The sequence below is a fragment of the Haliaeetus leucocephalus genome, unplaced genomic scaffold (assembly GCF_000737465.1).
Source record: "Haliaeetus leucocephalus isolate CR32 unplaced genomic scaffold, Haliaeetus_leucocephalus-4.0 Scaffold139, whole genome shotgun sequence".
NCBI lineage: Eukaryota > Metazoa > Chordata > Aves > Accipitriformes > Accipitridae > Haliaeetus > Haliaeetus leucocephalus.
Genome location: NW_010972575.1, coordinates 406,932 through 421,704, shown reverse-complemented (window position 1 = coordinate 421,704; position 14,773 = coordinate 406,932). Strand labels below are relative to the sequence as shown.

The 14,773-nt window shown below is 39.0% G+C and overlaps 1 protein-coding gene across 1 annotated transcript in view; it reads left to right on the top strand.

The window, feature by feature from the left end:
• Positions 1 to 14,773, top strand: part of KIAA2026 (KIAA2026 ortholog) — a 54,058-nt gene that overhangs the window by 34,537 nt on the left and 4,748 nt on the right. Inside the window, exons 7-8 of the mRNA XM_010586049.1 lie at positions 9,143 to 9,258; positions 12,937 to 13,124. Coding sequence (XP_010584351.1) covers positions 9,143 to 9,258; positions 12,937 to 13,124 — 304 coding nt within the window. The remainder of the gene's footprint in view (positions 1 to 9,142; positions 9,259 to 12,936; positions 13,125 to 14,773) is intronic.

The following is a 14,773-nucleotide window of genomic DNA, read 5'->3' as shown; positions in this document are numbered from 1 at the left end:
TCAGTGGGAGTTGCAGAGTGAATGGAAATCTCTTTACTGCCTTCCAGATAATCAGCTATTCTTGTGATCTGAAGTCATTGGGGTTTTGTGTGAAACTGTTAATTAAGCTATTCTGTAGATCAGTTGTATGTATTTAACTGCTGCATATCATAGCAGAAATTGATTTTTTTTTTTCCTAAATCCCTTCTTGTGGTTGTGTAGTATGAAACTGACAGGATTGCAGATACTTGTATCAAATAGTGAACTTCGGGCTTTTTTGCAGATGTCATTTTGCAAGCTGACTTTGTAGTAAGTGTGTTTATTGTAAAATTAACTGGGTTTTGACAAGGAAAGTTAATTCTAGACCCTGTACTGATTATGTTGAAGCATAGATTGGCCTGGAGAGAACATAAATGTTGAAAGATTCCTTGTTTACTGAAATGCAAGACTTTATTTTGTTAGCACGACTGGATTTTAATCATTCCCTGCAAGTCTGATTGGTAAGCACATAGTGAGAATGGAGACTGAAACCCAGGATTCCCACAATTAAGTTGACAAAGTTAACGGGCAGTACCTTGCTGAGAAGGAGACCAGACTGTTACTACAGGGAGAGAAAAGTTGGACAGAGGTGAGGGGAAGGAGAAGTACTTAGTCAAAGGACACCAGCCAAATTCACAACTAATTAGGATTTGGAGAAAATGCATTGAAGATTTTATTGTTTTGCAGAGATCTGTAACACACTGATGTTCTTGACTTAGTAGTAAAAACCTCCTTTATAAAGATTAGGGGTTCTGCCATCCTCTAATGTTATTCCTGAAGGTACAATTAGACAGTTGTTTTTCCAAAGACAGGTGAATGTCTTTGTCTATCTTTGGGAGTGTGTATATCTTTTAAGCAGGTGAATCAGAAGGGCTGAAAGCAAACTCAGGTTTTCTCCAGCTCTAAGTCCATATCACCTGCAGAAATACGTATTTTGGAGTGCACCTGAAAATTCAGAGTTAAAAACCCACTGGTTCATGTCAGAAATATTTAGAACCTCAGACATAAATTAATTGGTAGGATACTGAGGCTGTCCAAAGGAATACATTGGGCCAGTATGGAGCGTATTTTCCATGTCTGCTTTTTTTTGAAATTCCAAACAGGCTGCTGTTAAATTTGTTCATAGGAAGTGGAAGTATCTAAACTAAGAGAAGAGACTTTTTTCTGTTTTTTTTAATTGGTTTGCTACACTTTACTTAAAAAAATGTTAATATATGGCAAAAATAATGCAAAATGGCTCATTTACTAAATAGAATTTTGCAAGGTATTTCCTCTGTCTACAGTAAAGAAATGGGAAATACTGCTATATGCTTGAAAATGTCTGGTGGTGAAACTGTATTTAGACAAGACTGTACAGGGACTTCCTAAGAATGCTCAGCAGAAATTCATGTAACCATCAAAAATAGACTAGGGCTCTTACTAATATTTTAGTCAATTGGACCTCAACTTTACAAAAAATAAAGTGGAAAAACTTACTGTGTCTTCTCATTTGGGCCCTGTGGAAACTTAATTATTACTGGGTTAAATCTTCTTCACTTTGTAGCAGGAGGTGGACTTTCTTCCCCTCATTCCTCCCTCCTCTTCTCCTGGCCTCTTCCCCACCTCCCCAGGGAAATATGTACCATGCTCGAGACTTTTGCATGTAAGGAGTTTTCAGTTATACTTGTTTTCATCTGTATTACTATATATACGTAAATGTACATGCAAACAAATAACATGGTCTGAGAGATCTGTGTTTGCACACACATTCGCAGGTTTAAACTGCTGATGAGATCCTTATTCCAATAAATATTTAGGATAACAAAATTTTAATAGACCTGCTTGAAGTCTTCCAGCTGAAACATTTTCCTTTAATTTCAGCTTAGTTTCTGTGTTACTATGTATCTTCGTCTGTAATGTATCTAACATAGTCTCTTTTTCCATTCTGTGTCCAAAAAACTTGGTTTGTACTTTAGTCACTTCCAAATAGTTTGTTATTGCTTCTCTCTGGCTTGTCTGCATCTTTTAAAAACACTGGTATGAGCCCAAAATGCTGAATTTTGAGTCTGAAATTTACACATTTACATCCATACAGTTTGTTGTACTTCTGAGGAGAGATCGAGTATGTGCAGCTTTTGGAAATCCAACCAGCTATTTAGTTGCACAGTATGAATGAATAAAGCCAATTTTAGGCTTCAAATTTCAAAATCTTCTGCACAGTAATTGCTTTTTCTTCTCTGGTATTTCTGTCTTCTGCTTATCTCCCTAACTTTCAACATTTTTGTCCCAGTCTTCAGTATTTCTTAGCTCCTCCAGTATCTCTTTTTCTGTCCATATTGTCTAGTCTTTTCACGCCTATTTTCTCTTAGCTTCCCATGATCTTTTGTGCCTTTCCTTGTGTGGCAAGTCCACCAATAAATGTTTGCTAAGAAGCTTTCCTTAAGCCACTTTTGTCATGTACCTTTCTACAGTTCCAAATGTGAAAGGGTGGATTCTGCATCAAAGATATGAACGTGTACTGATACGTTTAATCTGGAACGTTTTTGTCACAGAGATACTGCTGTATATTCAGAACATTTCACAGTGCTTTGGATTTTGTTAGTATATTATTTTGAAAAAATTGTTCAAGGCATTCCTGTCGGCACACAGTTATAACAAAACAGCTGATTTTAAGATGTTCAGCTGAAGAATAGAGAAATACTTGTATATCCGGAGTTGAGAAGATGCAAGATTCAGCTGTATGAAAGGGTGTCAAGTAAGATCCATAATAGCTTAACAGACCCAGCTTTTTTGTAAATAGTTTAAGATACTACAAACATCCAGTTTCTTCATGAGTTACGGAAGTATAAGTTAGTTAATATCTTGAAGTTCTTCTAATGAAGTGTAAAATGTGACAGTTCAGTGCCAGATAATTTCACTGTTCTGAGTTAGGATCAAAAAGATAGTAAGATCATGCTGATAGTAAAGTTTCTCCTGTGCTTTTGTGTTTTATATCTTTAAAATAAATGTGGCAGATTAATCAGTGCCATGATAATTGTGTAGTAATTTTGCCTAAAGAAAATTAGAACATGTGGCTAAATGTCTGAATGAAAAGTCATTTCATAGTAATGAACAAATCATGAGATAAAGACACTTTCAGTAGCAAGAAATTTATTGCTTTTTTTTTTTACTTTGTTTGCAAGGTTTAATAAGAGAGTATGGGATACTGTTTTAGGATATAGCTTGGTGTGATCAGATATCTAGGTCATAGAAGTGCAAGATGAAGTCTTTCTTAAAAAAAAAAGTTTGAGGGCTGATATATGATATCTTTTCATTAGTTGCTGGTAAATGCTCAGAAGTAAAATTAAGAGATATCATGACTGAATTTGTTTTATAATTTACTACAAGTCATTTTTCCTGACTATATTCAGTCCCAGTCTTCAAATAACATCAGAGGCTAGCTGTTGATACATATTAATAATATTCAGAATGACATTGCTGAAAGTAAAATACAAGATACTGACTTTCAGGAACTTTTACTGTAGCAGATAACTCTAAGCATTTTCAGAATGAAAACACTTTCAATTATAGATGAGTTTGTATAGTATGAATACATAATCTCATCATGCATTCTTACTCAGTCAAAACAGCCACTGAAGTAAGTGTCTGAAATTCTTGTATTTGGCCCATAAATTGCTTAATAAGAACATTCAGTATCCATCCATATCTGAATTGAAAAAGTTATCGATCTCTTTTCTTTAGGTATCTGATGTCCAAAGCAGCTGCAGATCACCAACTCCCTCTCTGTGTGACATCACTAGAAAATGCTAGACTGGTGATGTCACACATACCACAGAACCCCGCTGCAGAATGGAGCAGGCCTATTAAGGGTAAGGTAAGTTTTCTCCCTCCACCACCACCCCTTTTCAACAATATTGCATGGTTTTATAAGATTTCTAATCTTTATTTTATGTCCCAGGGATATAAAGTAAAGATTGAAGAAAATTTTATAAAACTGCATAATATTGTGGTGTTGTGTGTGTGTGTTTATTTAAAAACAAAACAACCCCCCATATAAAGTTCAGTCCTTACCCCATATATCCATATCCTGGCTCCAGTCTGCTTTGGGGTTCCATGATGAGTATGCCAGAATAGTGTATGTTGGGGCATCACGGAGAGTGGAGTCAGCATTTCCTGGCTGCTCTGGATGTCAGAAACCTTATTCTAAAAGGTAAGTTTTTAGCTGAAAATGTGTTGAATGTCTCTCTGTGTTTATATGTAAACATTCAGCACATTTCTGAAATGTATTTTTATTGTGTTTGCATTTTTTTAAATTTACTTGTTGCTTAACGCAGCTGAAAGTCACATTTATACTTGTCCTCTATCTAGGCCTTTTTTCTCTTTTGTTCTGTTGTTAATACCTTATCCTGTGTTTCCATAAAAAAATAGTGTTTTGTGTGTCACTACCTGAAACAAGCTGGTAATTAAGTTCATTTAATATCTTTACCAATGATCTGGACGAGGGGATCGAGTGCACCCTCAGCAAGTTCACAGACGACACCAAGTTGGGAGGGAGTGTTGATCTGCTGGAGGGTAGGGAGGCTCTACAGAGGGATCTGGACAGGCTGAATCGATGGTCCGAGGCCAATTGTATGAGGTTCAACAAGGCCAAGTGCCAGGTCCCGCACTTGGGTCACAACAACCCCACGCAGTGCTACAGGCTTGGGGAAGGGTGGCTGGAAAGCTGCCTGGCAGAAAAAAACCTGGAGGTGTTGGTTGACAGCCGGCTGAGTATGAGCCAGCAGTGTGCCCAGGTGGCCAAGAAGGCCAATGGCATCCTGGCCTGCATCAGAAATAGTGTGGCCAGCAGGAGCAGGGAGATGGTTGTTCCTGTGTACTGGGCACTGGTGAGGCCGCACATTGAGGGCTGTGTTCAGTTTTGGGCCCCTCGCTACAGGAAAGACATTGAGGTGTTGGGGCTTGTCCAGAGAAGGGCAACCAAGTTGGTGAGGGGCCTGGAGCACAAGTCTTATGAGGAGCGGCTGAGGGAGCTGGGGCTGTTTAGTCTAGAAAAGCGAAGGCTGAGGGGAGACCTTATTACTCTCTACAATACCTGAAAGGGGGTTGTAGCGAGGTGAGTGTTGGTCCCTCCTCCCAAGTAACAAGCAATAGGACAAGAGGAAACGGCCTCAAGTTGTACCAGGGGAGGTTTAGATTGGATATTGGGAAAACTTTCTTCACTGAGAGGGTTGTCAGACATTGGAGCAGGCTGCCCAGAGAAGTGGTTGAGTCACCATCCCTGGAGGTATTTAAAAGACATGTAGACATGATGCTTAGGGACATGGTTTAGTGGTGAATTTAGCAGTGTTAGGTTAATGACTGGATTTGACAACTGTAAGGGTCTTTTCCAACCCAAATGATTCTGTGATTCTAGAAGTCAGAGCAAAGGTACAGAAGCAGTGGTCCTGGGAATGTAAATTACAGACCACATAAGAACATAACTCAGTACACACCCGAGCTGACTACTGGATATTTCTATTTAAATAATCAGTTAGGAATGCAGGCTCTTATCAGACTTAGAATTAGCTCAAGTAAATTGAAGGGGAACAGTTTCTTCGCACATCTATTAAGAGCAAGCTCTTCAGTGATAGAAAAAGACTGGTTTTACCACTAAAGTACTGTCTTGGGTTGATGTAGTTGGATAATTTTAGTTCATGTCTACTAGTAAGATCCTGCTGGATTTCATAAACACCAGAAGGCAGTGCATCCAGATCTCAATTTCTGCAGACCCCTTGTTGACAAGAGGACTGAACTATGGGGCTGTAGTAGCTATTCCTTTGTACTAACACTGCTGTTTGGCTAAACCAGTCCTCGTGGAATTTCCCAAACAGCTATATTTTGATTACGTTGAGTGAAACAGTCATGGCTACTCTGCTGTGGTCAGTTCCTTCTATGCCATTAGATGTTGCATTCCATTTATTTGCTAATCCCATAACACATCAGGTCATACTCAGAGGCTTTTATCTTTCAGCATAAGGAACCCTGCAGTCAGTGATTGAAAGGGATATTTGAAGGTCTCCCCACCTTGAAGCAGGACTTTTGTCAGTGCTGCATTAAGTCATCCATGACCTGACTAGCCAAGTTCTGAAAAGAGAAAGAAAACAGGGATTGAACAGCTTCTCTGCACAACCTGTTCTAATACCATATGTTTCTGATGAAAATATACCTTCTAAGGTCCAGCCTGAACCTCCTAAGCTTCAGTTTGTAGATTTCTGCTGCCTTACATCATTTGGTATCACTGAGAAAAGTTTACAAAGCAGACATTTGTAAAGGCAAATTTGTTATCTGTAGAAATTAGTAGGCAGCTATGTAATGCTGAGGTAGGCAGTTAAGAGCTTTACCAATTATTGATTTGCCTTCCCCCCACCCGGAAAAAACTCCAGACTGCGTTAGAGAATGGAATTGCATAGGAAAGTTAATGCTAGATTTTGTAGTGAGTGTCTTAAGGTTATAGACATTTTTTAATCCCTTCCTTTTTACTATTTTAATATTTAAGGAATAATAGCAGATCATTTGTGTAACATCTGGGCTTTGCAGAAATCTTATGTATTTGCACAGAAAATCAACTGAACAACAATAATTTAAAAGATAAGGATCTCCCTCCCCAGTCTTTTTTGGCCCATATTCTGTATCCTGGCTGTTTCTGAGGAAAGAAAATTATTCTCGTGGCTTAAATTTTTGTATGTTTCCACTAACAGGTATATTGTCAAGTCCTAAATCCCAGTAAGAAAAATGAGTAATTGGGATACAGGGAAATATTTAATTTACTTTTTATAAAATTACATTGCTATTATATTTGCATTAAAATTTTTTGGAAGCAAATATGGAGTTTTCCAGAGTTTATATCCAGAGGACACTATTTTTTTGTTAAAAATGAGCTCTAGAATTCAGAAGGCAGGGGATTGGTTATTTTTTTGTTCATTTTTGTAAGCAAGGAGAAAAGTGACTTGTTTTTGTTGTTCTTTGAAGTGTTAATGAAGGCAGTAAAGTCTTGAAGTCTGCTCTTGACTAACCCTTCTACCTATGTCTGGGTATTCAATGCATGATACAGTTATCACTTCAAAGTTTACTCAGTGGTCAGATGATATTTATCTGGCTCATAAATACTGGGGTTTTTCTACTGAAGCCAAGATTGTAGCCTTATTTGAAGAATGTCTCAGAAATGAATAATGTCTTGTTGTTTTTACTCTGTAGTAATTTTTCATATCTTTTTAATACTACGTTTTCATACACATTGTTTGCTATATCGAATGGATGTACAGCATTTCTATATCCTGATAGTAGTGGCAGTGTATATTTTTGCCATTTTGATTTTTGTTTTGGTACAATCCACTAATACCCTGTAGTATATAAATTCATCCTTTTAAAACTGTGAAATATTTTGTATATCTTACAAGAAAGATAAATCTGTGCACGTAATATCCTTTCATATGTTAGCAATTAATTCTGTTGACTGCTAATATTAGGAGGTGATACCAAATGCCTTGGTAGGCTACAGTATGCACAAGGCCTGTTTTCTGTTGGAGTGCTCAGTGGCAGGTTTTATGCTGCAGTGTGTTATATGTGCAAATATGACTGGCCACAAGTGACATTAGAAATTAGAATACAGTTTGCTGGCTTGTCTGTGTGCTCAACACTGACCATTATGGGGTAACGTGACATAATTTCATACTTAAAATCTTTGCTTTTGTAATTTTAATTGAAGAATGATGGAGTAGCTATTCAGTTTGTTACGTAACATGTAAATGCTTATCCATAAAAAATAGATACTTGGTCTTCAAAGAAGCATTCAGCCTGACTGATCTTGCTGTACATTGGAGAGATCTGCTGAAATGTGTAGAAAGGAATTACTCCAAAGTCCATAGAAAAATCGTTCTTGTAGACTGTTGAAAGGCAGCCATGTCAAGCTTTATGCAGTTTGTCCTGCCCTACATTTCTTGGTGCGCTGGACCACAGGAAGCTATGAAGGATATGAGCTCTCTTGAAAGCTAAATATGTATATGAAATAAATAAGTTCCCAAGTCTTGCTTCTTTTTATTGCAGAACCCTAGTCTTTTTACTGTCTTACATCCTCTCTGACAAGTCAAAAGATAAAATCCTCATTTACGTAAAATGCACAGAATTAGTAGAGTGGCAGAAGTACTAGAGTATACCACATCTCTTTCCATAGCTGTTACATGTGTATGCATTGTTCAGTCTTTCATGTAATAAACTAGAGAATAAAGTTTTGGGAAGAAATACTTATAAGGGGTATCTAGAGTGTTAAGAGATGTGTTCTGCAGCAATATGGCCACCATGGTTGTGCAGTATATATGTGTATACATGCTGATTGTCATTTCCCAGTGTGTTTTATCCTCATTCAGCCTTTCCAGCTTTATTAAAACATGCATTCTTCATGGAAGGTCATAAGATTACATATAACATTTTGCAAAAGAAAACTATTTTTAATTATACATTTGAGTTAAAAGCTTAAAGCTTTTACATTGGAAAACTGGTCTCTGCTGCATATTCTGTTACTTCATAAATAACCAATTTGCAAAACTTTATTTTAAAAAAAATTTTATCTAGAACTTTGAATAAAATTCAAAAATGTAATGCAAAAAAATCTGCTTTTTATCCCTAAAAATTGTAGTAAATTGTTTTTGCAAATAATAATAATATAAATTATATCACTTACGTTAAATGAGATTATGGTAAGATTTTCTGTAGAAATTTTATCTCTAACTATTAAAAGTGTACAGACATGGTTGGTTTCCCTGACCTGAATGGATTACTACCTATGTTAGTTACTCATTTAAATAATTTTAAACACATGATATGTTCATAGGATTCTGTTTCAGTTTTAAGTTTGACCTGTAGAAAGTGAACATCCTTGCAGTATTGCTTTTTTAACTCAGACATTATGTCTCTGTAGTATTAAAAAAAGTAGAAGTATTAAAGTCTTATATAGGTTAAGGGTAGGTGTAACTGTGAAACTTACTAATATTTTCCTCCAGTTATTTTCCTCATATGTTGTATTAGTGTACCAGGATTATTGTAGTACTAATACAACATAACAAGATTCAAGTCTAATGCAATGATAAATAAATCGTATTTATGTTTGCAGGGAAGATGGTACCATCGGAGGCAAGCAGTAAAGGAATTGCATGGTACGTTGATACGACTGCTTAATGAACTGTTACCATGGGAACCAAAGCTAATGAAAGCATTTCAAAGAAACAGGTAATTAGCTACTCTTTTTTTAACAGTAGTGCATGGGATGGAAAACAACAAAATTCACTTTTTAAAACTAATCAATATGTTGACTTCTCAAATAAATTAAATGAAAATACTGTGAGGAGTGAGGCACTGGCAGTGCTTTATTTGGAAGAATTATTTTATGTTCCAGACTTACTGTCTCTAAATAGAGTTTAACCCCCTAGTATTTTTTTTCCTCTAAAATGCTCTAGAATTCTTAAGCCTGCCTATAAATAGTTGTATCACAATCCAGCTAGGATTTGTATTGCTGTTTATTTGGTTAAGAGGTGCTGAAAACCTGTGTCTAGAAAGCTAGACCAGGGCTGCTTAGAATACTTCGTCAGACTACTTACTGTCTAAAGCTACCTAAATTGGTTGGTAATGAATTCTGCACAAAGCAATTCTTAAAACATTGTTTTAAGGTCTTTGTAAATTTGAAATGCATCTGGAATGAGGTGTGTCAGAGAAATATCAGTGAAGCAGTGACTGATTTAAATCTTGTAAGGGCAAATATTAGTAGCAGTGAAGATGCTACGCAGATTATAAATCCTGGAGAGACTGGATGTTGACTTGGTATTGTCATTGTGTCTTGAAGCTTGGTGCCGTTGTTGTCTGTTAGACATACAGCTGTTGCTATAATCATACCTTAGTTTTGCCACATAGACATTTAAAAATCAAGTAATGATTAGACGCTTGGAACTCTGTGTCAAATGATAGGTAGAGTTAGGGAGCTGCTTAAATGTTGAGTATGAAGGAAGCAGCTTACATAGTTATGTGGTACAGAACTAATTCTGAAAAGCGTAAAAGGTATTATGTTAAAAAAAAACCAACAACATAGCACCAAAGACAGTGAACAAATAGAATTACTAAGAGTTGGTTCCTTAGTAGCTCATTTTACAGATATCATGCATGAATTAAAGTCCTTATTGGAAATCTAAGATGTTGTTGAACATTTTGCATTATATAATGGACCAAAGTACAAGTTTTGCTTTTTTTGTATTCCCTTCTGTTCAAGTTTCTGTTCATTTTCCTTAGCTGTTCCTTTCTTCCTGTCTTTAGCAATTCAGACTCCTTCTGGAAATGCGGCAGATAGTAATACTATTAGAAAGGATTTCAGTTTTATCCTTTGTGTAAATTCTGCTGTGAAATGGTTTGGTGCCCAGTATTTGTTCTTGTTTGTTAAATGTGGTTCTAGAATACAGAAGTAGAACTGTCGTATAGAGTATGTAGAAGTACTAAATATGAGGTGTGCCTAATACGAGTAAATTTTAGTCTGGAACTGGGTGACAGGGGTCTTGCACGTATGTGTGCTGGTAGCTAGAGAAGAATGCACTTAAAGCGGAGGATAATTTCTGACATTAATTTATATTTCTCAGGATGTATGTTTTAGGCTGTAACTCTAGTTTATTCAGCAATGCTAGCCTAGGTATTTCCGTGACATAACTGTTTGGACAGACATATAGTATACCAGGGAACAGCTCCAGCTGAAAAACAATCTTTACAAATCATGAGGAGAAAAGAGAGATGGGTGAGAGGAGGCTAGATCAATGTCTTGATCTGGTTCATTATGGAGCTGCTAGGCAGCTGTGTAACACCCATTACAGTGGTGAAGAATGGTGTCATGTAAAACGGAAAAAGCAACTGAGTAAAGATTGCTTATGCTGGTGTAAACAGCAGCACCGCCACAAGTCTAGCTGCAGTTGCATTGTCTGTAGGGTGTCTCAGCCAGCTACTAACATGTACTAATTGAATGACAGTGTTGGCCTTCTAGGTTGTCAAGGGCTGGGCAGAGCTCCTTCCTTCTGTGCAAGGCCTCAGTATGCAATAAGAGTGTGGAGTTTTCCTTCCTTCCTTTTTTGTTGTATTTAATTAGGAGGAGCATTCTTTATGATCAAAATCCTTTTTTTTTTTTTTTCCTTCTGAAAAGTCCTCTGGTCTTTTCAGAATTATAACAGTATAATTTTGAATGGTATTTGAATAGCAGCAAGGTTTAAAAGGAAAGGTTACTTGTGCCCACTGATCACATTTGTTCATGGCCCCCCTGGCAGAAGATCCTCAAAAGAAAAAAGGAAATTCCCATCCAGAAGTTTTAGTACAGTAGTGGTTCTCTAGTGTCCTCCTATGGTTCCACAGCGTCCTTCCATAGTTCTTCCACACCTCGACTTCAAGCTCAAAATTCTAATGACGGAGTTGAAGTTTCATCCAGACTACATCTTGATACAGACTTCAAGGTTGTCTTCTCTCAGTGTCGAAGCTATGAGTAAACTATTAGGTCTTACTGACCCTGACCAGCGTCACCTGGGACTCCATCCACCTCACCTGCCCATGGGCCCAGGATCCCTATTTCAGGTCATTCTGCAGCCTTCAATCTCTGCCTAGGAATGCCAGTTTCCAACACAACTACAGCAGTTACCCTGCCTAGCCGTGGGTCATGCTGATCTGGACTGACCCTCAGACTGACCTTGGACCTGCATCATCACTATGGACCTGCCCAGAAATCACTTGACTGGGTCCGTACCCTGGCAGCTATCACTGGACCTGATCTTGATGTGAACCTGTGAATTGACTTCCCAGTTTGACCTCAGATCTGCCTCAGCAGTAGGAACTTGCCTGTTGATCTGGGCTCTCAGTTGAACCCAGTTACCACTCCTAGGCCTGCCCTGCTCCCTCATTCAGGGGTGGCGGGATGGCATCCTGTCTGGTGAGGCTCATGCCCTGCTATCTGTGACATCATGTTTGGCTCCTCCCTTTCCATCCTTTAGGGAGCAGCTGGCCATTGCTGCACTCAATGCAAAAACTGTTATTTTAATGCATAAGAATGGGGAAATTTAAGATATTATTCTTACTGTCCTAAGGGTTAGATCCAGACTAGAGTCTAGATTCTATTCCACATAAGGTGCTAACTGCTGTAATCTGTTTATTTGTTTGCTAAATAATCTTCCTGGATATTGTGTTGGTTACCATCAGCTGAATCCTGCAGTTCACTGTATTTGTACACTAAAATACCCCCTAGATCTCATCTAAATAATGGCTTAGAAGAAGGGACAATAGAAATATGTAGCAGTTTAGGAGTATCAAGGTAGGTGGATGTGTTTCTGAATGGTGTTCAAATGAGTAAAGCAGCTATGTATGTCCATCACATGTGCATTCTTTAGTGGAGCATGAGCTTATGGAAAGGACAGTGGTGGCTGCTCTAATGGCCCAGAGATAATAAGGTTTTTGTAGAGGAGAAAGTTACATTACGGTCCCATAGCTGGGCCAAAAACTTGACGCATTTAAGACAAACAGTATTTACTTAATTCTGTAGTTGGGGTTGCCTTCAGAGGGAAGAGCAGACTTGTTACAGTTAATACTCAAGTCCATACAGGCACATCTGTCACAATGCAAGATGAAGGAAGAAAGAGAAGATGGATGTAGTAAAACAGTGATGGTCATATTTGACTCAGTCTTTTTGTCTATTGTTGGGGGACTTAATGACATAGATTTCAGTTTTGGTGACTTCACATTTTCTGGGTTTTAGAGATTTGCAGACAGAGCTACCATGAAATTTTTTGAAGGGCACAGGCAATTAATTCTATACCAACTTTTTGTGTGGCAGCAATACAAATAAAAATGTTAAAAACAGTGTGGTTCTTTAGTAAAGTTAGTTTTGTTATTTTCAAGGTCTAGATTGAAGAAGGACTATGATGACTTTAAAAGACATCCAGACCATGATAAATTTACCAGAGAATTGTGGAGTAATGATGAAAGTGAAGTTGATTCTGGCAAAGATTCTTTTGCAGTAGTATGCAGTAAATCTTCAGAGCCTGTAGAACATGCGGAAGTTCCCCAAAAAGATCACCCAGACAATGGTAAGCATTTATTGGAATCTAATAGTTTGAACTTGATTCAGGAGCTTAATTTTTCCATGTGAGCTTGTGTCCTACGTTTATTGTAAATACTACTGTGATAATATTCAAATAGCTTGTGATGCACATCTGACGGATGTAGACTAGAAGAGGGCAGACATGACCAAGATGAAAATTCTGATTAATGCTAGTTTTTGCCACTTTTGTGATTAACTATTCCTGTGATAACATAGTAGGCCTGCTTGGAATTTATGCTCGTGGTGGGTTGACCTTGGCTGGCTGCCAGATGCCTAACCAGCCACTCTGTCACTCCCCTTCCTTAACAGGACAGGGAGAGAAAATAAGATGGGAAAGCTCATAGGTGAAGATACAAACAGGGAGATCACTCACCCGTTACTGTCATGGGCAAAACAGACTCATTTGGGGAAAATTAATTTGATTTATTGCCAATTAAAAATAGAGTAGGATGCTGAGAAACAAAGACAAAAACTAAAACACCTTCCCCTTCACCCCATGTCCACCTTCTTCCCAGGCTCAACTTCATTCCCAATTCTACCTCCTTCCTTGTCAAGTGGCACAGGGTGGATGCAGATTGGGGGTTGGCGTCAGTTCATAACACTTCATTTCTGCTGCTTCTTCCTCATGCTTTTGACCTGCTGCAATGTGGGGTCCCTCCCATGGGATACAGTCCTTCACAAACTGCTCCAGCGTGGGTCGTCTCCACAGGCTAGAGTCCTTCAGGATAAGACTGCTCCAGTGTGGGTCCCCCACAAGCCACAGTTCCTGTCAGTAGTCTGCTCCACTGAGGGCTCTCCATGGCTGCAGCTTCCTTCAGGGTGTATTCACCTGCTGTGGAATGGGGTCCTCAACAGGCTGCAGTGTAGATAGCTGCTCCAGCTTAGTCCTCCATGGGAAGGGGTCAACCTGTATCACCATGGTCTTCACAGGTTGCAAGGGAATCCATTCCAGTGCCTGAAACACCTCTTTCCCCTCCTTCACTGACCTTGGTGTCCACAGAGTTGCTTCTACATTTTTTCCTCGCTCCTCTCTGTCACACTCTTCTGCGCAGCATCACCAGCTTGGCTGACAGGCTCAGCTGTGTCCTGCAGTGGATCTGTTTTGGAGCCAGCTGTGTCTGGCACAGGGCAGCTCCTGTCCTGTCCTCACAAAGGCCCCCCTGCAGCCGTGCACTGCCAAAACTTCAGTGGACGGCCCTCCTGTCTACCCAGCACCCCTGCCTGCATTCTGGGCCCTCTTATCCAGTTCATGCATCCCCTGCTTGCTGGCTGGTCGAGCTCAATGCTCAGTGTGAAACATTTGGCACTCACACCCTTGTCCCACAGGCACCCCACACTCAAAAGTCCACCTGATATGCCAGCCCAGACCCCAGGCCCCCTGCTCATCAGCTAGTCGAGCTTGAAATTTACCAGTGAATACACACACACTGCCCCCATGCACACTGTATTTGGGGAAGATACAGATACTCGCCTCGCAGCAGCTGGCAGCAGGCACATAGGGTGTGACCCCCTGCTCTGTCCTTGCAGCTCCCCCCTCCTCTGCACATCCCTTCATGGGTTTGTATAACTTTACCGATTCCCTCACCCCTCCCAGCCCAGTGTCCAGGATACCCCCTGGTTTACAGTCATATCAGT